This window comes from Scylla paramamosain, chromosome 11, assembly GCF_035594125.1.
Source record: "Scylla paramamosain isolate STU-SP2022 chromosome 11, ASM3559412v1, whole genome shotgun sequence".
In the NCBI taxonomy this organism is placed as follows: domain Eukaryota; kingdom Metazoa; phylum Arthropoda; class Malacostraca; order Decapoda; family Portunidae; genus Scylla; species Scylla paramamosain.
The window spans coordinates 11,019,614-11,045,967 of NC_087161.1; the positions used below are offsets into that span (position 1 = coordinate 11,019,614).

General features: G+C 38.7%; 1 protein-coding gene across 3 annotated transcripts in view; it reads right to left on the reverse strand.

Moving 5' to 3' along the window:
• LOC135104938 (thioredoxin domain-containing protein 16-like) overlaps positions 1 to 20,756 on the reverse strand; it is a 428,690-nt gene extending 407,934 nt beyond the window's left edge. Inside the window, exon 1 of one of the 3 annotated variants that reach the window (XM_064012733.1) lies at positions 16,295 to 16,407. In XM_064012733.1, the coding sequence (XP_063868803.1) occupies positions 16,295 to 16,392 (98 nt within the window). In that variant the 5' untranslated portion in view covers positions 16,393 to 16,407. Of the gene's footprint in view, positions 1 to 16,294; positions 16,408 to 20,635 lie in introns of those variants that run through there. The other 2 variants (XM_064012736.1, XM_064012735.1) reach the window with 2 other exon arrangements.
• Positions 20,757 to 26,354: the final 5,598 nt, after the last annotated feature.

Genomic DNA, 26,354 nt, shown 5'->3' on the forward strand with positions numbered 1-26,354 from the left:
AGTTACAGAGAGAAGGATAGAAACCGTAAGAGGGTAGTTTGGAAATCAAAGCTTTGTGCCAGACTCTATCAAAGGCTTTTGATATGTCCAAGGCAACAGCAAAAGTTTCACCAAAATCTCTAAAAGAGGATGACCAAGACTCAGTAAGGAAAGCCAGAAGATCACCAGTAGAGCGGCCTTGACGGAACCCATACTGGCGATCAGATAGAAGGTTGTGAAGTGATAGATGTTTAAGAATCTTCCTGTTGAGGATAGATTCAAAAACTTTAGATAAGCAGGAAATTAAAGCAATAGGACGGTAGTTTGAGGGATTAGAGTGGTCACCCTTTTTAGGAACAGGTTGAATGTAGGCAACCTTCCAGCAAGAAGGAAAGGTAGATGTTGACAGACAGAGCTGAAAGAGTTTGACTAGGCAAGGTGCAAGCACGGAGGCACAGTTTCGGAGAACAATAGGAGGGACCCCATCAGGTCCATAAGCCTTTCGAGGGTTAGGCCAGCGAGGGCATGGAAAACATCATTGCGAAGAATTTTAATAGGTGGCATGAAGTAGTCAGAGGGTGGAGGAGAGGGAGGAACAAGCCCAGAACCGTCCAAAGTAGAGTTTTTAGCAAAGGTTTGAGCAAAGAGTTCAGCTTTAGAAATAGATGTGATAGCAGTGGTGCCATCTGGTTGAAATAGAGGAGGGAAAGAAGAAGAAGCAAAGTTATTGGAGATATTTTTGGCTAGATGCCAGAAATCACGAGGGGCGTTAGATCTTGAAAGGTTTTGACACTTTCTGTTAATGAAGGAGTTTTTGGCTAGTTGGAGACTACACAATATAATTATGAGTTGTATGTAGAAAAAAGAAAGTAAAATTTCTCTTTGCAATAAAGGTTTTACAAAGCCTACTGTGTTTATAATTTGAGTTTATAGCCTAGCATTTAGAATCAGATAATAACTTTTTTTGTCTCACTTGTACTAACTCTTTTTTTCCTTTCATTTTCCCACAGGCCTTTGAGGTTGCAAGAAATTTTAGAAGAAACAGAAAATTGTATCGGGGACGATCCTAGTGGAGAAAATGAAGATAAGATGAAAGAACCAGAAAACCTAATAACAGTCTACATACAACCTTCAGTTGATGGGAATGAGATGGAAGAAGATTCTGGTGATGAAGATCATGTTGAGATTAGAAATCTTCCTGGATCCCAGCTTTTAAGTGAAGGTGAATACTGAACAAATGAATCGCATTCTACCCAAGAAGATCTAACTACGCACGTTGATGTGCAAAAGGAAAATACCCCGCAGCCTAGTTCTTCAAAGTCAATTTCGAAGAAATCTGGGAAATCTGAGAGAAAGTACCTCAAGATCAGACAGTGGCATGTGGATGATATCCTTTGCATGGAAAAACATACAAGTTACCCTTACAAGCCTTCAACAGCTGATCTACCTCGTCAACCATATGAAATACTTGAGCTTTTCCTAGACACTCTTGCAATAACGAGACTGACCAAAGATACTGTGATGTATGCAGTGCAACATGGAAACCACACATTTCAGTTTTCATGCAATGAGATGAAAGTGTTTATTAGCATTCTGTTGCTCTCTGGCTACAACACTTTGCCACGCCGCCATCTTTACTGGTCAATGGAACCTGATGTTCAAAATGAGCTGATAGCAAGTTCAATGCGGAGAAACCATTTTGATGAAATAATGAAACATTTACATGCAGCGGACAACACTAATCTTGGTAAAGAGGACAAGTTTGCCAAAGTGCATCCTATTCTAGACATTCTAAATGAATGTTTTCTGAAGTATGGTGAAGTCTTTGGTCCAACTTCATTATCTATCGATGAATCAATGGTCCTGTACTATGGAGGACATCCAACTAAACAATTCATTAGTGGCAAACCTATTTGCTGGGGGTATAAAGCATGGATAGCAGCTTCTCCATTAGGATATTCTTACTTCATTGACTTGTATCAAGGAAAACACTGAACAAAGTGACAGCTGTTACAAAGATACTTATGGCCTAGGTGGAGAAGTAGTTCTAAACATGCTTGATAGACATGAGTCTCAGTACCCTGGAAGAAAATTCTCTCTGTTCTTTGATAACTTCTTCACATCAATCAGACTCTTGGAGACGATCAAAGAAAGAGGAAACTCCGCATTTGGAACAGTTCGTAGCAACAGAACAGAAAAGTGTCCCCTGAGCAATGCCAGTTTGAGAAATGCTCATAAGGAAGTGAGGAGCATTTTCTTGAGAAAGATTCAGGTATTTCAGTAGTAATGTGGAATGATAATGGTGTGGTTACCATGGCATCTACACACTATGGTGTGCAACCTGTCAAACAAGTTCAGCGTTGGTCAGTAGCTGAACGCAAGAGTAATGATACCTATGCCTTCAGTAACTGGATTGTACAACTCCAACATGGGTGGAGTAGATAGGCTAGACCAGAGCATAGACAAATATCGCATTGCAATCCGGGGAAAAAAATGGAACATCCCAATTCTATCATATTTGCTAAATGTATGTATGAACAGTACTTGGTTATTTGCACGGGAAGGAGGGTATAAAGACGATTTATTAACTTTTACTTGCAATGTTGTGCAACACCAGCTGAAGAAGTACAGAGTACCACCATGTAATCCTGGAAGACAGAATAATTACTGCTCAAAATGCAAATGCAAATGAGGAGAATTATGACAATAAGGGGCATCACATTTCAAAGGGTATTCCTGAAAGTTGACGCCGATGTAGGCAATGCAAAAGTCAAACTATCTATGTTTGCAACAAATGCAGTGTTCCATTGCATGTTAAGTGTTCATTAGACTACCACAAAAGTATTCTCTGAGTAAGTTAGCAATGTGAACATGAAGGACAAAGAATTTTCTTTAATTTTTTACAAAAATCTGAATAGATTTTTGATAACTTTGAATGGAAAGGAATTCTATGATTTACACAAGTTTAGTATTGGATAATGGAGACCATATTTTTTTTCATTTTCTTGGTATACATGCATTATATGATGAGAATTTTAGAATTATAAACTTTTTGTATAATTTTTATTGTATTCATGTACTACATAAAATATCTTAATGTTAAGATATTTTCAATATTATCTTGATATAAGTGGATTATGTAATGAGAATATTACATTTATAAACCTTCAGTATAATTTTGATTGTATTCATGTACTATGTTAAATTTCATAGTGTAAAGATATTTTCAATAAACAAAAACACAAAGTAAAATTCTTTAATGCTTCCCTTCCATAATCAAGCTATCGCATTACTAACCTTTCAATATAATACACAAAACTGCATAAAAATGCTGAGGACTGCTGTGACCACCGTTGCGATTTTGCAACACGGTCAAGTTGTATTGTGCCCATCACTGCATTATCACAACAAAGTTATTTTTCAAATTACAACTGAATTATGCAGTAAGAGTCCAAAATAACACTTAATATGTTTCATATTCTATTATATCTCAGATATACAGCTCATTCCAAGAGCCTTAATTTTTATATGGGTTAGAATATATGGTTTATGTGGTTTAAAAGGGTGCAATTACAGGCTTATTCTAAGGATGACAGTTTATGTGTATCTAAAACCTTGTTAGAATAAATGGAGAGGATAAAAACATGGATGCAAAATTGTTTATTAGCTTTAGGAACACACAACGCTGTTTCCATAGACACTATTGCACATTGGATAAAATCAATGCTCTGTATGTCTGGTGTTGACACAAATAAATTCAAGGCCGGCAGGGTAAGGCAGGCTGCGGCATCAAAAGCTAAGGCTATGGCGGTGCCAGTGACATGCATCATGAAAAGGGCTGGTTGGTCAATGGAGACCACACTCACAAAATATTATGATAAGCACATTGCGACAAATTCAGATCTATTTCAGGATGCAGTACTAGAATAAGCTGGGATGTATGGAATGTATTACACGCTTTCCTTTAATTTTTCTTATGTTGACATAGGTCAAAAATAACTTCTAAACTATACTGTTAAGTATGTATTCATAGTTACATGGTTTACATGTATATATTTATGTAATTAAATTTTCAGGTAAATAGACTTATGCTCAACGATGGGAGTGATTGTTTTTTATTGATCCCAATTCCATACCCTCATCAGGATCTGTTACCCACATGGCTTCAAAGCCTCATGGGAAGGCTCCACTCCGCAGAGGGTGATTTGGTGATGTAAAATTAATAAAATACATGAGACTTACCTCAGGTCAGTTGAAGTGTGCTTGTAATTTTACAAGGCAAAATCACCTCTGCTGGAGGGAGCTTTCACATGCTCACCGCTCCCTCCCATTTCTAAGACATTACAATAATGCATAGTATTTTTAACTTTATATCATGTGAGTGATCATATTCTTCAAAGTCTGACGTGGCAAAGCGTATCTCATGTGAAAGCTCCCCTCCAGCAGAGGCAATTTGCCTCATAAAATTACAAGCACACTTCAACTGACCCGAGGTAAGTCTCGTGTACTTTATTAGGTTTGTCAACTGACCTGAGGTAAGTCTCGTGTACTTTATTAAGTTTGTAAGAAATAACTTTTATGTTGATGATGGTTTAAAGTCAGCAGCTACAATGGATGAAGCTGTCACTCTTATTCAGCAGAGCAAAAAAATTGTTACAAGAGAGGTTTTAACCTTCATAAGTTCTTGTCAAACAACAAAGATGTATTAGCTGCAACTTCTCATGAGAGAGCAGATGGAGCTAAGTTTGGATTTTAGTAAGAATGAAGACACACTGCCCATAGAAAGAACTTTGGGAGTTGAGTGGTGCATAGAATCTGACACATTTCAGTTTAGAATAAAGATGAAAGACAAGCCCCTCACCAGGAGAGGCATTCTGTCAACAGTGAGCTCTATGTATGATCCATTAGGTCTAGTGTCACCTCTCATACTGAGCGGAAAGCAAAATTTACAAAAAATGTGTAAGAATGCAGTTGAATGGGATGATGAGGTGCCAGATTATGTTAAACCTAAATTAATAAAATGGAAAGATGAGCTGCACAAACTAGACCAGCTAAAAATACCTAGAGGTTACAAACCTGATGACTTTGGGGAAGTAGAAAAGGTTGAACTCCATCACTTTTCAGATGCCTGCCAAGAGGGATACGGCCAGTGCTCATATATTAAATTAATTAGCAGGACTGGCCAAATTCATTGTGCATTAGTAATGGCAAAGTCACATGTCACACCTCTAAAAACCATGACAATTCCCAGACTAGAACTAACAGCAGCAGTGGTGTCAGTTAGAATCCATAAACTCCTAAAGGGAGAACTTGAGTATAATAATGTGGGAGAAGTATTTTGGACAGACAGCAAAGTAGTCCTTGGTTACATTGCAAATGAAGCAGAGATTCCATGTATATGTTGCAAGTAGAGTAGAAACAATTAAAGATCACACTTCACCAGATCAATGGAAATTATATAGAGACAGTATAACCCAACAGATAGATCATGCATCTAGAGGCATGACAGCAGATGAATTGTGTACTAGCAAGATCTGGTGGAATGGCCCAGAATTCCTTTGGCGACATAGTGAAAAGGATAGCCATCCCCAGTATAAGGTCATAAATGAAAATGACCCTGAAGTGAAAAAAGTTGTATGCCATGCTGTAGGTACACAACAGCCCACAAATATACTAGAAAGACTTGAGTATTTTTCTGATTGGTTTAAAGCAAAGAGGGCAGTTGCTGTATGCCTCAAGCTTTTGAACAGTTTCAAAGGAAAAGGTGATGGCACTACTAAAGTAAAAGGAGACACATATGAGCCAGTAAACAGAGCAGAAGTGTCAGAAGCTGAAAATGAAATTATAAAACAACTGCAAGCAAAGGCATTCCAAAAGTAGATAAATGTAGCTGCTAACCATAATTCTTTAATAAAAGGGGACAATGGCAAAGGAGCAAAAGTGATAGACAAGACCAGTTCCCTCTATAAGTTAGATCGCTTCATTGTAAAAATGGTATCATAAGGGTAGGAGGAAGATTTAAGCTTTCTAACCTGATAGACATCCAAACATCTAGTCATCCTTCCCAAAACGTCTCACATAACCCAGCTGATAATATGCCACCACCACAAAAGAACAAATCATCATGGCAGGGGCATAACTTTAAGTGAAATCAGGTTATGTGGATACTGGAGGAGGATCATCCCTAGTGTCAAGGCATATTTCAAAGTGCATTATTTGTCGTAAAGTTAGAAGTATGACACAGGGACAGAAGATGGCAGACCTGCCTATCGACAGGCTAGAACCATCACCTCCTTTTACATACTCCGCAGTAGATTTCTTTGGCCCTTTCTATGTCAAAGAGGGGCATAAAAAGCTTAAAAGATATGGAGTGCTCTTTACTTGCATGGCATGTGGAGCTGTGAACATAGAGACAGCCAACAGCATGGATACAAGTTCCTTCCTAAGTGCATATCATTGCTTTGTAGGATGAAAAGGGCCTGCAAGACAATTGAGATGTGACCAAGGAACTAACTTTGTAGGAGCCAAATCAGAGTAGGAGAAGTGCTTGAAAGAAATTAATGATGATAAAGTCTGACAAGAATTCATGAAAGACCAGTGTGACTGGATTGTATTTAACATGAACGCACCCAATGGCAGTCACATGGGAGGTGTTTGGGAAAGGCAAATATGCATAGTGAGAAATGTACTCTCTGTGTTACTTGATCAGCATGGTACCAAGTTAATTAAATCGGTTAAATGACCAAGATCTGGGAACCTTAGCAGAAGCTGAAAATATAGTTAATGGTCATCCTCTTAACTCCCCAGATAGTCCTACACCACTGACATCCAGTAATTTGTTAACTATGAAAACAAAAGTACTACTGCCTCCTCCAAGCATTTTTGTTAAGAAGGACCTGTATTGCATAAAGAGATGGTGCAGAGCACAATACCTAGCCAATCAGTTGTGGTCCAGGTCCAGTCTACTTGCATGAAGACACATGTAATGTGTGTAAGTATGAGTACTCAATGCTATATGAAACACCAAAGCCAATGCTCACTTGTTAGTAGAGTGTGGTTAACCCAGTTGTTGCCTGCGGGCATCACTCACAGCCAAGTCGTACTCAGACAAAGACCGGCAGGAAGGTGACCAAGGTAAATACTTTAATTTTGAAGTAAAAACTGACTGTCATAGTGCCAAGTTGATTGCATGTATTGTTAATGAATACTGCAATATGCTGAGTGTTTAATACAGTGTAAGAAATTGAGACTGTTAACTTGTTTGCAATTCTTAGTCATGCCTACCTCACCAATAAATGTCAGAGAAAGAGAACTACTTTTCCTTGACCATATGATGATGTGTATAATCAGTAAAAACAGATCACCTGAGAGCTAATGAAGACCTACCAGTGCAGATACAACAATCCTAACTGTTCATCAATACATTGTTATATTTATATGTAACTAACTGATTAAGTTATCTAAGTTAAGTTTGCTTTCTATATGTAAATACTATGACATATTATGTTTTTTCACAGTGAGACAGGTGATACTTGCAAGTGGTATAATAAATTATACTTTTATCTATGGATTATGCAGTTTTATCATTATAGTATTTTCTTAAGCTTTCTGCCAAACCATACATTCCTAGAAGCACATTATCACCATAATCTCCATGCTCTAATTTTCTTGCAGTTTGTTCAAATAATTGAGATATGTGTATTTCCAGGGTACCTTGCAACACAGTTCATGATTAAGTGTTCACTATCTCACACATGACAATGAAGAGAATGGTACTCTTTACCATTAATTTCAAGATGCACATTTTGGCATGGTGTTTTTATAGCAATGTGTGTACCATCCCCAATCATTTTATAAAAACTTGTTTTCCTCACAAATTTCCCCAGCAGAGTTGTGGGTTGTTGTAGTCTGCTGGGCATCTTAACCTCTGTGAGTACTTTCCTGAAGAGGGCTTCAGTGACACCAGCTATTACTCTTGAAACACTTGACTGGTGCACACTTGTGGCATCACCAACACTTTGAAAACCACCAGAAGTCTTTAAGTGGTATAAGGGTTATAACAAGGGAGAGGTAAGCAAAATTCTTAAGATCAGCAACCAGGATAGAACAAGAAATAACAGGTTCAAGCTTGAAAAATTTAGGTTTAAGAAAGAGATAGGAAGAAATTGGTTCTCAAAGAGTGGTAGATGAGTGGAATGGACTCAATAATCACATTGTTAGTGCTGAGACATTAGGGAGCTTTAAGAGAAGATTAGACAGGTTAATGGATGGGGATGACAGGTGGAAATAGGTAGGTATATTTCATACAGGGACTGCCATGTATAAGCCTGGTTGCTTCTTGCAGCTTCCCTTATTTATGTTCTTATGTTCACTTGCAAAGAATCTCAGGGCAATTAACACGTGTTGCAATGGGCAGAACAACATGCCAGTTGGTGAAGCAACATGTGGATCTAGTTCCTGGGACAGCTGCACAATTTCTTCACACAAAAGTCTAGATATATTTGCACTTTCAACTAGTACTCCCCCCCTCACCCCCATAACCTACTGGACCACCCCCCATGAGGTAAACTAACTTAACATTTTGTAACCTCCTAACCAGGGGAGGATTTTGCCCCTCCTGGACACCCCTATATGGTAAAATAACCTAATCTAAAATTTTGTAACCTAAACGATAAGGCTTCACCTCCCCTGGACCCTCCATAAGATAAAATAACCTAACATTCTGGACCCTCCATAAGATAAAATAACCTAACATTCTGGACCCTCCATAAGATAAAATAACCTAACATTTTGTAACCTCCTAACCAGGGGGAGGCTTCACCCCCCCCCCCACCCCCAGGCCCTACATGAGGTAAACTTACCAATTTCTGACAAGTTAAAATGGGGCTACAAATGTTCCAAACAGTGAGATGTAGAACCTGCAAAGGGCTGCATTTTTTTCTTTTTTTTTTATGTAGGAAGGACACTGGCCAAGGGCAACAACGATCCAATAAAAACAAAATGCCCACTGAAATGCCAGTCCCATCAAAGGATCAAAGCAGCAGTCAAAAATTGATGAATAAGTGTCTTGAAACCTCCCTCTTGAAGGAATTGAAGTCATAGGAAGGTGGAAATACAGAAGCAGGCAGGGAGTTCCAGAGTTTACCTAAGAAAGGGATGAATGATTAAGAATACTGGTTAACTCTCGCGTTAGAGAGGTGGACAGAATAGGGGTAAGAGAAAGAAGAAAGTCTTGTGCAGCGAGGCCATGGGAGGAAGGGAGGCATGCAGTTGGCAAGATCAGAAGAGCAGTTAGCATGAAAATAGCGGTAGAAGACAGCTAGAGATGCAACATTGCGGAGGTGAGAGAGAGAGGCTGAAGACAGTCAGTTAGAGGAGAGGAGTTGATGAGATGAAAAGCTTTTGATTCCACCCTGTCTAGAAGAGCAGTGTGAGTGGAATCCCCCCAGACAAGTGAAGCATACTCCATACATGGACAGATAAGGCCCTTGTACTGTTAGCAGCTGGGAGGGTGAGAAAAACTGGCAGAGACTTCTCAAAACGCCAAACTTCATAGAAGCTGCTTTAGCTAGAGATGAGATGTGAAGTTTCCAGTTCAGATTATAAGTAAAGGACAGACCGAGGATGTTCAGTGTAGAAGAGGGGGACAGTTGAGTGTCATTGAAGAAGAGGGGATAGTTGTCTGGAAGGTTGTGTCGAGTTGATAGATGGAGGAATTGAGTTTTTGAGGCATTGAACAATACCAAGTTTGCTCTGCCCCAATCAGAAATTTTAGAAAGATCAGAAGTCAAGCGTTCTGTGGCTTCCCTGTGTGAAATGTTTACCTCCTGAAGGGTTGGACGTCTATGAAAAGACGTGGAAAAGTGCAGGGTGGTATCATCAGCGTAGGAGTGGATAGGACAAGAAGTTTAATTTAGAAGATCATTAACCCGTACGCTTCGGGCGACGGGAATTCCCGCTCGGGCGGAGGGCTTCGGGTGGCGGGAGTTCCCGTCCTCTGCTGTCCCGCCAAGATTTGTACTCCCGTGACGTAATTATTATTTCCTGTGGTTGATGGCATCCCTGCCCTACGTTTCACGCAACTTCCCAGAGCACTACAGACCACTATGGCGGACAGACATGCTGATAATGATTTCCCTGTGTCTGGATGCGTGGAGGAAGGGAGCGCGCCAGCGGGCCCCAGTTCCTCTACCCCTATAATCAGGGAGCGCACTAAGCCACCGCATGTGGTAAATTTGAATAACAGTGGTATCCTAAGAGCCTTGTTCGATGAGACGCTTTCTCCTTTGGAAAGCGGTGAGTCAGGGTCTGAGGAGTCGGTAGATGAATTAGAACAGATTGGGGCAGAATCTGTTTCTGTGGCATCTGTTCAGAACACACTGCCTCGCATCACCACGTCACAGTCTTTTCCTGCCTTCCCAGTCACATCTGACGATGAAAGTGACAAAGGGCATGTTGATGATCCTGGGAGGGAAAATGAGTCAAGAAGCGAGACAAAGGCTGAGCGTTGTGTGGCTGCAAAGCGTCGTTGCCGCTCGCCCTGCCATCAGACAACCTCCCCCACACCTTCGTCCTCCACACACTCATCACCAACACCTTCATCCTCCACACCCTCATTACCCACACATCCATCGTCTGCTTTCACCGCATCACACCCTTCACCACCTCGACGTAAGACCGCACGAGGACGTGTCCTTGGGGCTCGGCGTGGTATCAGGGGTGGCCGACGTGGTGCCCGTCGTGGAGTTCATGACGCTCGTGGTATGTAACCACAGCAGGTCCGTCATGATCTTTTTGACTTTGTGTGGGAGGACGGGGAGAACTTTGATCCTGAGCCTCTAGTTTTTGACAACAGTGAGGCAGGTGTACAAGCGGAATTTCCCTGCACTGCCACGTCGAGTGTGTTGCAGTTCTTCACTGCCTTTTTTGACCTAGCAGTGATGCAGTACCTGGTATGGGAGATAAACTGCTTCAGAGAGATCAGTGTTAGATGGTTAGCACCTTTGAAAGTCCCCAAGGAGTCAAAGATGAAAGCATGGACGGATGTGTCTGTTGAGGAACTGTACGTGTGGTTTGCTCTCACCATGCTCATGCCCCACGTCAAGAAACATGTTCTTCAGGACTACTGGATCGTTGGTGACCTCATATCCACGCCGTCATTTGGAAAATGGATGCCAAGGGACCGGTATCTCCTCATTCTTCGGTACCTTCACTTCACCAACAATTATGGACCGAAACCAATTGACAGGCTGTGGAAAGTGAGGTCGATCCTGGAGATGATTCGTGGGAAAATGCAAACGTTTTTCATTCCCTTCCAGAAAGTGGTTATCGATGAATCGCTAGTTCTGTTCCGGGGGCGTTTGTCCTTCATCCAGTACATCCCGTCAAAGCGGCATCGTTTTGGCATAAAGTTTTTTGTCATCTGCGACTGCCAAACTGGTTATGTGCTGGATTTCTTGGTTTACTCAGGGGCAGATATTGACATTCCTTCCAATGACCCCCACGGGTTTTCGGGTGCAGTTGTGAAGGCTCTAATGGAGAACTACTTCAATAAAAATCACATACTGTACACTGATAACTATTACACATCTCCAGCCCTGAGCCACTACCTCCTGGGACAGAAGACCGGATCCTGTGGCACCGTTCGTGCCAATCGCAAACACTGGCCAGCATTCCCTTCCGGGACCAGGAAGGGAGACATCATAAGAAAGAAGTCTGGGAAAATGCTGGCCCTACACTGGCACGACAAAAGAAAGGTCAACATGATCACGACCATTCACCAGGGTGCCATGGTAGATTCCTGCAAGAAAGAACGCGGTACAGGTAATGTTGTGTACAAGCCTGATGCCGTGGTGGATTACAATATCAACGTGAGGCTTGTTGATAAGTCGGACATGATGGTGGGCGAGATTGACTGCCTAAGAAAGTGCTGCAAATGGTACAAAAAAGCGTTCCTCCACCTCCTTGATATTACTGTCCTGAATGCCTATATACTTTACCAGCATCTGACCAAGAAAACGACATCAATGCGGGAGTTTGAGAAAGAGCTGGTGAAGCAGATCCTGGAGCATTACGGTACTGTTCAGGCCTCATGTTCATGGAGACATATCCCTGACCGTCAGGTCGATAGGCTGAAGGCCTGGGAGTGGATGTCGCGTCACAAATTGGCGCTCCTCCCACACCTGCCATCAGGGCGTAAGGGGTCCAGGCGCTGTCATGTTTGTGCTAACACAACACGAAAGGCACCAGCACGTAAGGAGACCTAGTACTGGTGTCTTGAGTGTAAAGTACCATTGTGTCCTGGATGTTATTCGGACTACCATTCCCTGGAAAATTTCTAAGAATGAGGAATGAACTTGTACATAGTGTCTAATAATATTTTGTGTATAAAAGGGCAGAAACAGCAGTAAGCTTTAGAGGGTGTTATTTGTGTGCAGTACATAAGTATATTTCTGTTTATGAAAGCATTTCTTATACATATGAAAGCAGAAAAGTCATTCAGTTTTGTTAGGAGTTATTTTTATGTAAGCTACAAACCTGCATAATATGTAGCCTAACGAGTGTATATACTTCATAATTGTATTGGGTTTATGGAAGTTTTTTTTGGGTGCATATAATAGCAGAAAAACACTTTCAGTTTCGAAAGGAGTTAATTTTATGGGCGTCAAACATGCGTAATGTGTAACCTAATATGAATAAACATGTAGTGCCTAATAATATTTTGTGTCTTGTATACAAAGACATAAATGGCACCCAGTTTTATAGGGTGTTATTTGCATGCAGTATATAATTATATTTCTGTTTATGAAATAATTTCTTGTACATATAAAGGCAGAAAACTCATTCAGTTTTGTAAGGAGTTATTTGTATGTATGCTACACATACGTAATATATAGCCTAATATGTTTATATATTCCATAATTTTACTGTGTTTATGATTTTTTTTGTGCATATAATGTCAAAACACACATTCAGTTTCGTAAGGAGTTATTTATATGAGTGTCAAACCTGCGTAATATGTAGCCTAATGAGTGTATATATTCGATAATTGTACTGTGTTTATGAAAGTTTTTTTTTCATATGATGACCAAAAAAAAACATTAAGTTTCGCAAGGAGTTATGTATATGAGCATCAAATCTGCGTAATATGTAGCCTAATGTGAATAATCGCGCTGGTATGAGAGAATGCATGCTGTGTACGTGGTGGCGCGGGGAGAGGGAGACCCAGGCCAAGGTCAACAGCACCCACACGAACAAGTGCGCTCGGCTTGGCCAAAAGTAGCACCTCTTCCCAACATCATATCTCTGCCGGGCTGCAACCTAGACAAATTCAATTTATTTCATCGTGAAGAGGAAGGATTGGCGGTGAGATAACACTAAAAACTACTATGTTTTCGTTTGAAATTACCCCACAGGGTACTGATGAAGAACACCTATTTTTCTGAAATTTATCAATACTGCTCGCGCGCTGAGAGGACGACAATAGTCCTCTAGCCCGAGGTCTATGGGTTAATGAATAATAAGAGAGTGGGTGACAAGACAGAACCCTGAGGTACACCATTGTTAATAGATTTAGAACAGTGACCGTCTACCAGAGCAGCAATAGAACAGTCAGAAAGGAAACTTGAGATGAAGTTACAGAAAGAAGGATAGAAGCCATAGAAGGATAGTTTAGAAATCAAAGCTTTGTGCCAGACTCTATCAAAAGCTATTGATATGTCTAAGGCAACAGCAAAAGTTTCACCAAAATCTCTAAAAGAGGATGACCAAGACTCAGTAAGGAAAGCCAGAAGATCATCAGTAGAGCGGCCTTGACGGAACCCATACTGGCGATCAGATAGAAGGTTGTGAAGTGATAGATGTTAAAGAATCTTCCTGTTGAGGATAGATTCAAAAACTTTAGATAGGCAGGAAATTAAAGCAATAGGACGGTAGTTTGAGGGAACAGAACGGTCACCCTTTTTTGGAACAGGCTTAATGTAGGCAAACTTCCAGCAAGAAGGAAAGACAGATGTTGACAGACAGGGCTGAAAGAGTTTGACTAGACAAGGTACAAGCACGGAGGGACAGTTTCGGAGAATAGGAGGGACCCCATCAGGTCCATAAGCCTTCCGAGGGTTTAGGCCAGCGAGGGCATGGAAAACATCATACACATACGGTGTAAACTGCAATAAAACCTAAGTATATAAATGTTCATCACTGAAGTGCAGAACATCCAGTGGGTCTGATACTTTCTCTATCGCCTTAGACCACGGTCAAATTCTTCCATCACAAGGAACTCCATCCTGCCAAAACAACACGACTGCCAGGAGCCACCAGTTCCCAGCAGAGCCTTCTGTCTGCATTTATTTGGGAGATTCAACGCATTTTATGTAGAGTTTTATCTCAAAACACTTCTGCCACCTTTAAATTACTTTTGAGAGCGAATATCAAAAGAAATAATGTTTAAAACACTAATGCCGATTCACTGTGGACCGGTGCCCTCCGTGAATTTTATATTTCACACCATATTTTTCCCAAAATTTCTCGCACACTGTTGCTGATCTATCTGGTGATTCATCAGTGCATTCCTTAACACGGAAGAGGAAGCATGTAGTCTCACTATGCTCTCACTGTTTCATAGGTTAGTATATGATCCCAATTGGACCTAGTGAAACTGTTTGTGTTTTACAGTATCCATGAGTTGTAATCGTGGTAAGTGTAATCATTAGAAGCTGTGTATGCAGCATTCACCTAGTTCCTGGTCAAGAGTATGGTAATATTGTTCATTGGTCTTTAAGCTAAGCACAAAACATTGCCAGTAGGCTATGAAGCCATATAATTTATTTTTATCTTTCATTTTCTAGACCTCAATTTTATCATGGATAGAAGAACCAGACTCACACAAAATGAACTGGAGCAGATGCTTCTCGAGGAAACCCAACAGAAATTTGGGGATGTATCTATGATGCCAATTAGTGATGAAACTCTTTCTGAAGAAAATGGAAGCCTAGCAAACCCTGTAGAAAGCCCAGAACATCAATCCCAGTCAACTGAGGTTGGTTGTATCACACTACCAGCTGATGAGAGTGTGCTTGACCCCCTGCCAACAGTAAACAAAGATCAAACACATCTAGACGATAGAAATGCGTCTGACATTGGTTTTGTTGACTTGTGTGGGGGAAATGTCACAATAACACCATTATATGACGCCGTAAGTGGAACCAATGGTGCACACTCCTCCACACACCCTGCAAGGCCCTCTATGTCACCTGTCCCAGGACCCTCGGGGCTTTGCCTTGACAGGAAATATCAACAGGGGAAAAAACTAGCATCTACACCTGCACGGAAGAAAAGACGTATAACATTTTCTTCTGAAGAAGACTCTGATGATATAGATTGTGGCATTAGTCCTATCAAAAAAATACCTTGGGGACTCGTCAAAGACACTATCGAAGACTCTACAGAAGACTCAGAAGACTCGATGGACAGTGATCCAGAATTCATCCTTGAAACAGAGCAGATGAGTGAGACAGACACAGAATCAGAAGAATGCAGCCAGGTAATAATAGAGCAGCCAACCAACAGTGATACCGAGGATGACACTGGTTCCTCTGAGGAAACACCAAACATATTTCCAATAACGTCAGCACAGCGTATAGCACCGAACAAAGTCATATGGGCCAGGAAACCTCTACGAAGACCTGTTCTACAACAGGCAATTACATCATATTATGTAAAAGGACTTGCATCAGACGAAGCTCGTGCAGCAAGACTGCCATCAGATTTCCTGGCCCTTCTGATGGATGACTACCTGTTGAACGAAATTGTTCGCTGCACTAACATTAAAATCGAAAAAATTAAAATTAAATATAAGTCAGCCAAAGAAAAGTCATCCATAAATAGCACATCACTAATTGAGATTAAAGCTTTGCTGGGGATTCTTATTCAGGCTGGTGCCAATCATGACGGCCACCTATCCGTTGAAGAAATGTTTAGTCCCCAATATGGTGCTTCATTATATAGAAGCACCATGAGTGCATTTCGTTTCAACTTTCTGTTGAGATGCATACGATTTGATGATATAAATACACGTGCTGAGAGAGAAAAAACCGACAAGTTTTTTAAGTTTAGACAGGTGTTTGAGAGCTTTGTCACCAACTGTCAGAAACACTATATTCCTGGCGACAAATTAACTATTGATGAACAATTGTTGGGATTCAGAGGAAAATGCCCTTGGCGTATGTACATACCTAGCAAGCCAGCAAAATATGGAATAAAAATGATCATGATATGTAATGCTGAAAGCTACTACATGTGTAACGCTTCAACATACCTTGGTAAGACAACTAAGCGGCGTAATGTAAATGTTGCACATGAAATAACAATGAATCTTGCCCAGCCATTCTTAGATGCAGGTAGAAACATCACCATGGATAACTGGTTTACGTCCCTCCCTTTAGCCAAGGATCTGTATGCAAAAAACACAACAGTTGTTGGGACGATTCGCAAGAAGCCTTACATTCCATCTGTCAGGCTTGGAAATGACTAGAATCGGCCAGTAAACACGAGTTCTTTCCTGTTTGACCAGAATACTTCTCTGGTCTCGTATAAGGTCAAAAAGAACAAAACAGTAATGCTGTTATCAACTCTCCATCATCAGCCTGCCATTGGAGATGATAGCAAACCAGAAATTGTGCATTTTTACAATAAAACTAAAGGAGGGGTTGATGTCCTTGATCATATGTGTGGCACATATTGCACAAGCCGCAAAACAAAAAGGTGGCCATGCTGCATGTTTTTTGGTCTACTAAACATAGCCATTGTCAATGCTTTCATATTATACAAGGAATCAGGCATAACAACATCTAGAAAGGACCAAAAGCGGCGGCTTTTTATGCATAAGATGGCATATGAACTAACCAAGCCATTGGCTGCACAAAGAGTGCAGGAGCGACTCATCAAGGAATCACTGCTGCAGACAGTGAAGGATTGCTTCGACCTAAAGGAACCTACACCACCAGTACAGCCTGCGTCTGGCAAGGCCCGTTGCAAGTTCTGCCACTGGAAGACTGCCAGCAGGTGTAGGAGTCGATGCTCTGAGTGCAACCAGGTAGTGTGCGCGCATCACTACAAACTCCTGTGCCCAGACTGTGTCCAGTAAAAGGAAAAAAAATATGTTCTATATCTGAGAAAAGTAATCATATTATGATGACTCGTGAATAATTTTGTTTGCCTTATGTACTACAAATAGGAACCTAAATTTTTTTCAGGAAAGTGAGTGCCCTGTAAAGGTTAGCTACATGCAAAGAAACGCTCCCATTTCGTTTTTTCTTTTTTCATGGAATCTCAATGTTTGCTTTACACATATTTGTGATATCTTTATTGAAGAACAACCTTATCATATTTTGAATGAGTATGTATATTTTTTTTATTTCTAGAAATCTCCATTAGAAATTACCAATTAATTGTATGAGAGGAATTGTTTATACCAAAGGAATTATAGTCTTAGAGAAAAAATATTTTTCTTTTTACTACAATTATAATTACAGCGTAGATCTGTTATATTTGTTATGATAGAAGCCTAAGGGACTTATATTTTTATATAAATGCATTATATAGCTCAGTAAAATTTTTGTTTGTATTATTTCTATCATTTTCCTATGCCTGTCCAATTGGACCGGTGACATCCATCATGTCATAACTATGAATTTAGCTACACAAAATCCTCCAAGATAAGTCATTTTCATGTGTTCCAGGAACATCATTTTTTGCTCTACACGGGCTGGTGATATTTTTTTTATTGAAGAGCAACGTTTCAGCATTATTAAGGAGTATGTTTTATTTAGTGTATTCCCTTATTGTATTTTTGGGAAATATTTTACCAAAGGAAGTAGTCTAGCGGAACTACATTTATCTTCTTATTTATTACAGTTAGAATTTCATGGTAGAGTTGTTATAATTGCTATGATAGAGGCCTAAAGAACTTGTACCTTCATATTTTTGAGATTATAGCTCAGTAAAATTTCTTTTCATATTTTTTTCTATTAATTTACTCAGCCTGTCCAATTGGGCCGGTGACATCGATCGTGTATCAGTTTTTTACAGAAAGCGTTCTAGGGTTAAGGGTGGTACCGAAGCAACCTTTACTAAAGGGACCTTTGTCGCTGATCGTAAGGAACCTTTACACCTTGAGCATCGCCCTTAAGCGGTCTGAGGGACCTTTAGCACTTAAAGGGCTCTGAAGACTTTTGAGCATCCGGCCCCAGGTAGGTAAAGCTCTTGGATCACCTGAAGATCCGCCACCCCAGCCGCACTCGGGGTGGCAGATCTTCAGGTGAGACAATCTGGGGTGGCGGATCTTCAGGTGAGACAAGCTGGGGTGGCGGATCTTCAGGTGAGAAAGATTGGGTTAGGGTACCAGCTGGGTCACTGCTTCGAAATGTTAACGAAACTTAAGGAGTTTACTACACTGCTTATCACATTCCACTCATCAGACCAAGACCGTGTGTGGTACGAGTAGACACCAGTCACACCACTGCTCCACAATGGCAGCCAATACTTTTGAGACAGTTGTTCTACCGCTGCTGACTGAAGACCCCACTCCTGTTATTACTTGGCTTCAGCAGGAGCTTCTAAGGCGTGCTGTGCAGTGTGAAAAATGCCACAACATGAACTGGACTAAACACTCCAAGTGTGTGGACCGTGTGGTGTGGAAATGCCAGACAAAAGGATGTACAAAGTATAAAGGAACAACAAGTATAAGGACTGGATCATTTTTTGCCCGGTCTAGACTGTCACTGCAGAAATGGGTTCATATCATGTACCTCTGGAGTGAACGCATTGGAGAAACAACAGCAAGTCGTCAAATAAACCTATCTGAGAAGACTACGATTGACTGTTTCAGCTTTTTCAGGGAGATATGTGCTTCGTACTTCCAAGCAAATCCAGTAATGTTGGGCGGGCCTGGGATTACTGTGGAAATCGATGAATCATGCTTCTCTCATAAGCCAAAACATCACAGAGGATGCGCACCCTACACTCCCACTTGGGTCTTCGGCATCGTTGACAGAAGCACTAAACCAGCGGTTGGATACATGGAAATAGTCGAGGCGAGAGATGCTGCCACCCTTCTTCCTATTGTATCTAAAGTGGTTCAGCCAGGGTCTATAATTCACAGTGACGAGTGGAGAGCATATCGTAATATCCAAGGTCTAGGATATCAACACAAAACAGTGAATCACTCAGTAAATTTTGTAGACAGGCGCACTGGAGTACACACGCAAACCATTGAATCCTACTGGAATAGACACAAGAGCTATATAAAGAAAATGCGTGGCTGCAAAAGAGATATGTTAAGCTCCTACCTGCAGGAATTCATGTGGCACGACAGATTCTCAAAAAATGCTTTTGAGAAGCTATGTGAACATAATTATTGCTGCACAATATCCATTATAAGTGCTTCACAGTGATGAACACTATTAATTGTATCATAATTTTAATGAAGTAAACTTTTTTCTGCTTTTTTTATATCCACTCAGTTTTTTAATGCGTTCATGTTTCAATAAATGACTTTTATGAAAAAAAAGGCTGATCTTAAAAGTGAGAGAGTCTGGGGTGGCGGATCTTCAGGTGAGACAATCTGGGGTGGCGGATCTTCAGGTGAGACAATCTGGGGTGGCGGATCTTCAGGTGATCCCTGTGGGGTGGCGGATCTTCAGGTGATCCAAGCTCTTGCTTGGTAATGTTAACAAGTGACTGTTAAGCCAGCCCTAAGAGTCCGTGCGTTGCCATGGCTGGGAGTAAATGAATCATACGTCTGGCAGCGAAAATATGGCTACGCGCGCACTTGATCACTTGAAATTAGCTGGTCACTTAAACCTACGACACTGGCAGTAAAAACAGGGCTAACCACACACACCATTTAAAAAATAGCAATGTAGTCTGCCCACAATCTTTAATCTACTAATTTCCTTCAATTTCCTCTATCTTACTTCTTCTGTCCAAACTTCAATGTTCTCAATCTTTCTACATGTAAAAAAAAAAAAAAAAAAAAAAAAAAAAAAAAAAAAAAAAGCAGGGATGCGTGTGCGTCTAGTCATTTGAAACTGGTGGTCACTTAAACCTACTATACCGTCCTAGGTTGTGGTCTGATAGGTTTAACTTTTCCTGTTTTTCATCAATTTCCATGCTTATATATTCCTTATAAAACTATTGCGTTTTAAGTAAGTAGTCGATCACACTTTCCTGTTCATATCTCATCGACAAAGTGAATCGATAAGCATTATCAAGATTATACATTTTTTGGTGCCTGGCAAGCACGCGCTCCTATTGGCTCTAATTTCTTATGTCAGAACAAACTCTGGGAATATACCTCCCGGCCAAGCCCATCCATATGGTAACGAGAGAAACCAGGTTTTGAAACTTGCCCCTTCGCCTGCGAGACATGTATGAAGTATAATGTGACTATGTGAAAGGCAACGTAATTCACGTTTAAACTGGTATAGTTACAAATGTATTCACACTTATAACAAAATATGCAAAATTATGAATTATGAGCTGTATATTATACCCGGTATGCTCCTTATAAAAATTTCACATTATTAATCTCATTCTATCAATGACATGATGACAGAAGCGACAGAAATTAACAAATACACAAACCAATACCACCAACCTGTTGCCTGCGGTACTGTGACTACTAACCTCACGGAGCAACTAAATGATAGCTGACTGTTTACACAGGCGCACTCCACACTCCACAGGCACTCTCCACTTCATTGATCGCATGGTTGTCGTACCGCACGTGCTAATTCCTGTTTGCCAAACATAGAACAAAAGCTGTTTCTTACCATTTTTCCTCATCTGCAGCCTTTTCCATGTTTTTTTTCCACAACAAGACTCTGTTGTCTTTTTTCATCTCTACTCTACCTTCTCTTAAGAAATCTATGCAGTCCTTCCATCTTTTCTTCAGCCTACTTAGTCTTACACCCACTTTTGTCCTTCTACCGATATACTGTTTATATATATATATATATATATATATATATATATATATATATATATATATATATATATATATTATTTTATTTATTTATGAATATATATATATATATATATATATATATATATATATATATATATATATATATATATATATATATATATATATATATATATATATATATATATATATATATATATATATATATATATATATATATATATATATATATATATATATATATATATATATATATATATATATATATATATATATATATATATATATATATATATATATATATATATATATATATATATATATATATATATATATATATATATATATATATATATATATATATATTATTTTTATTTTTATTTTCAAACAACAAAAATCCAGATAATATGGATAAAGATCGATTTTTTTTTTTTTTTTTTCATAGGGTGCAGTTGCATGAAGGGGCAGACCACCTAACAAGGGTCTCTGCCACGGAGGGATAATGGGAGAAGTCGGCAAGACATCACGAATGTGAAGCCAATGCGCTATTGGTTCGCTGTCGCCCCTATCCCCTTCACACCCAAAACATTACCAGCTGAGCACTGAAAATATAGTGGAACGCTGGTGTACTGCTTTTCATGTTTTTTTTTTTTTTTTTTTCCTTTTTTAATTGTTTCCTGTTTTTTCTTTTTTAGTTGTTGCTTCCAGGCTGCCCAACATCTGTGACCACAAAAGACTGCAATAGTGTTGTTGTGCCGTGCCAACAGGATTTAGACGGCAAATCGTACTTACAAATCAGATCATACAGTATTTTTCAAAATGGGTGAGAAGTAGGAAGTTGTCTTTGGGGCGGATATATGGATGGACGAGATTATGTCCACATATACATATACATGTGCATATAGAAGAAGGAGAAGCTTCAGATAAACTGTATCAGGTGAAAGATGGCCTGAAGGCTGATTTTTCTTGGGATACTATTCCTTAACCCAGATTGATCTCAAATAAAATATATATTTGCATATTGCTTATTGACCTTATATGAAAATATATGAAATTTAGCTCTCTCTCTCTCTCTCTCTCTCTCTCTCTCTCTCTCTCTCTCTCTCTCTCTCTCTCTCTCTCTCTCTCTCTCTCTCATATGTGATATTAGGCTTTAGAATTATTTAAAATTATGTGTGATATGTCACTGTACACTGAAAAGGCATCTAATTAGTGAATTTTCGCTTTACTGTTTGTGCCTTGTCATACAATCTACAAAAAGGAAAAAAAAAAAATGTTTACTACCATTTTTCCTGGAAACGTCAGATGTATTTCTTTCGATATTGTGGTTGTTTGGCATAAATATCATTGATAATAGGTTTACATAACATATTTTGGAAACTATAATGTACTATTCGAAGCTCAGACCATCAATTCTGTATTATTTTTCGTTTAGTATGCAAAAAGAAAATGGTAAATTCCTATAGCTCAACACAGGAGATCGCAATGTTTTGAGTGCATCCGCTGATCGTAAGCTCTCCTCACTGGGTTCACGTGTCTTGATGAGAGGAGTAAGAGGCCGTCTCCTGTATATTAAAGCTCCTTAATCTCTGCAGATTTTCTTAATCCGCACTTACCAAAATTTTGTTCAAACCTAAAAGGTACATGTAAATAAATAAATAGTGCATTATAATTAGTTGACCAAGAAAAGTAATTCTTTTCATAGCTCAAGATTTCAGCCAATAAGCAATACCGTTGTTACGTAACCGGGAGGCAGGGCTGCTTCAATTTTGGCTTTTTTTTTTTTTTTTTGAGCGTTTGGCCTAAGGGTATTAAGTTTAGCCTGCATTACCAAATCTTGCTTTTTCTTGAATATGTGGCTTAAATATATTCCATTTGGCCACAATAAGCTTATTAAATGGTGAGTTCATTCGCTGCCTCCTAACTTTTTTTTTTTTTTTTTTTAGTTGAATGCGCGTATGTTTTCCTTAGTTTTTCTTTTGTTACCATGGTAATCCATGCAATTTGTCCCATTTTCTCGTATTGCTATTGAATACCAATAAGGGGGAAAAAAATTAGACAAATCAACTGGGTGACGTTGATGGCGCGCGAGGTCCACGGCTATTTTATTTATTTGTTTATTTATTTATTTATTTATATATTTTTTTATTTTTTAACGTGGCTGATGTAATTTTAGTCTTCCTATCAGCATCAACCCATGTTCATGAATAAGCCAGGAGTACGTTGGTATGGTATTGACTACAGAAATACCGTATATTGTGTTGTGAAAAGTCAAATTAGTAAAATCGTTTTCCATCCCCCGAAATAAATCGTTCTGGTTGTTTATATTATGTAAAGATTGGGGAAAATGGTCTACTTCATTACCTTTACTTTTTTTTTCTATTATTCCGCCCATTAATGACGAAGCTAAGGTGGGACTCCGCTTCTACCAGTTGTTCCATAATGGTCTATCCTGTCATGGATAATTTCAGGCAATGTGTTGTGATGTTGCCTGGTGTATCCTGGTGCAGGTGGCTGGTGTGGTAGATCACAGAGCTACTTGTCCAGTTTCATTTTGAAAGATTCAGTGGTGTTTCCACTTAATAAGTGTCTTCAGTTCAAGTTGGCTAGATTTTAGAATTGGGATCCACTCCTTGACCACTGAAGAAGAAGCCAAAAGCCAGGTCACAGCCCACGGGATGCCCTGCTGCCGTGAGAAATACTGCCACATAGTTCATTTGGCGAGGCGATCCTCACAAAGACTGCAGCATTCTTCACCCCTTGCTGTTTGAAATTTATTCTATTTAGAAGTGAATGGGTGTCTTCCAAGACTTGTGATATTACAAGTTAAGTAAGAGAAGGACAGCTGATGGCTACCATGACAGCCTCCATAGTGTTTACTGGGCTCATAACACGACTGTGATCATTGTGCCATAGAAATATATTCTTAAGTATAGTTCCTTCATAAATATACTATCAAGAACGATGAAAAATAATGTATATATTTTCTTCAATCGCTGAAAATACACAAGCATCGGTGAGGGAAGAGAGGTGTACAATGACCATTTTTTCATAGAAAAAAAAAAAAATAAATAAATAAAATAAAATAATATATATATATATATATATATATATATATATATATATATATATATATATATATATATATATATATATATATATATATATATATATATATATATTACTCGGTGTTCTCTACAATTTCTTCATCAATATGCTTTATTTCAATAATTTAGGCTTTTCAAACTTCTTAAGTCAATTCAGTGGAAACCAGTGATATTTCTTTTTTTTTTTTTTTTTTTTTAGATTAAACCCCGCAAACATGCTGGCTTCAACAGCCTTTCGGTGAGGGTGGTACACGATGGTTCCACTGTTTTATGTAAATGTTAGTGACTTGGGATATGGCAATACGAAGTGACCGTTAGTGGATGGAGACTAGGGATACGGTCTAAAATGTCAGGCAACGAACGAAAATAATAATAATAATAATAATAATAATAATAATAATAATAATAATAATAATAATAATAGTAAAAAAAAAAAAAGTGGAGGGGTGCTGAAGCAGCAGCACTGTTGGAACTCCTGAAACCTTCAAATTATCAAAAGCTGCAGCACACACACACAAAGAGAGAGAGAGAGAGAGAGAGAGAGAGAGAGAGAGAGAGAGAGAGAGAGAGAGAGAGAGAGAGAGAGAGAGAGAGAGAGAGAGAGGTTTTGCGCTATGAATTAACTCACTCTTTAGCCATGAAATGAATTATGCGATAAATTATAAAGATAAAGAACTTTACGTCAAAACTTATGATTGGGAGAAAGATACAAAGAATACAGATCCAAAATATATTAATCTTTATTCTAAGAGCACTTATTAACAGCACATGCTCTAAATAAAACTAAGACAAGTAATGTTTTCTTTTTGGTTATTTAAATGCGTAAATGGGTACATGATCATACTTAATGATGCTGACTGAAAGGAAAAAGTGTTGCTGCGAGAAAAAAAAAAAAAAAAAGATGTTGTGGGAGTAAAGTAACCTGTTTTAACAGGAGGATAGGGATGGACTAGGAACAATAACTGATTGTATAGAGCAGTGATCGGAGAACAAGGGTAAATTATCCCAATCGGGATCTAAAAACAAATTTGGGGTAATACATGCGGTATGAGAGACACCTCAATAAGAGCCTCATTTTATTCGGGTTTATTCGGCGTTGTTAACAAACGTTTTCTTAGGCTTGGTGAGTGTGGTGAGCAGGGTTGAAAAAAAAAAAAAAAAATGCTTTAATCCTTGTTTGTCTGCACTGATTATTTGTTTCAGTCTTATGAGGCCATTTTCTTGTATTAAACTTGGCCAATGTTAAATTAAATCATAGTTTAATATACATTACCCAACACGACTTTTTCACATAGAAATCATAAGAAGGACTAATGATTAATCAGATCTGTTATAATAAAGTATCTAACTTACTTTGCATTAAATATATATATATATATGTATATATATATATATATATATATATATATATATATATATATATATATATATATATATATATATATATATATATATATATATATATATATATATATATATATATATATATATATATATATATATATATATATATATATATTGTAAGAAACGGTAATGATTCACTGGTGCCTGACTTACTGCAAGACCAGTACAGGATCAGTACATTCAGTACAGGACAAGTAGTCTTCTTTCTTATATATATATATATATATATATATATATATATATATATATATATATATATATATATATATATATATATATATATATATATATATATATATATATTAATTGGTTCCGGGGAGCCAGAAAATAATATAAAAAATCCACAATCTTCGGAAAAAATACATAAAATTAAATGAAATGAAATGAATGAAATAAAATGAAAAATAAAAATAAATAAAATTTGCACTACTACCTTTGACATAATACAACAAATATATAGAGTGCCCCATCAAGTTTCGCACCTAGTTGTAAATTCTTATCATCCCGATTTTCGCCCAATATCACCCTGAGTTTCACACGGCTTTGATAAGTGTTGGTCACATTTACCTACGGTTGGCGTCTCTCTCTCTCTCTCTCTCTCTCTCTCTCTCTCTCTCTCTCTCTGAAAGTAAGAAAAATCATAAGGATTGCTAAATAGAATATGGCTGATTGAGAAGGAAAATGGAATTACGTATATACGAGAGTGAGAAAACTGAGAAATCATGAAGCGGAAAAGGCATAAAATGAATGAGAGAGAGAGAGAGAGAGAGAGAGAGAGAGAGAGAGAGAGAGAGAGAGAGAGAGAGACCGCAATATCACTCCCTTATTCATCATCTCTGACAAATATGAGGGGGAGGTGACAGGGAGGGAGGTTTGAGACA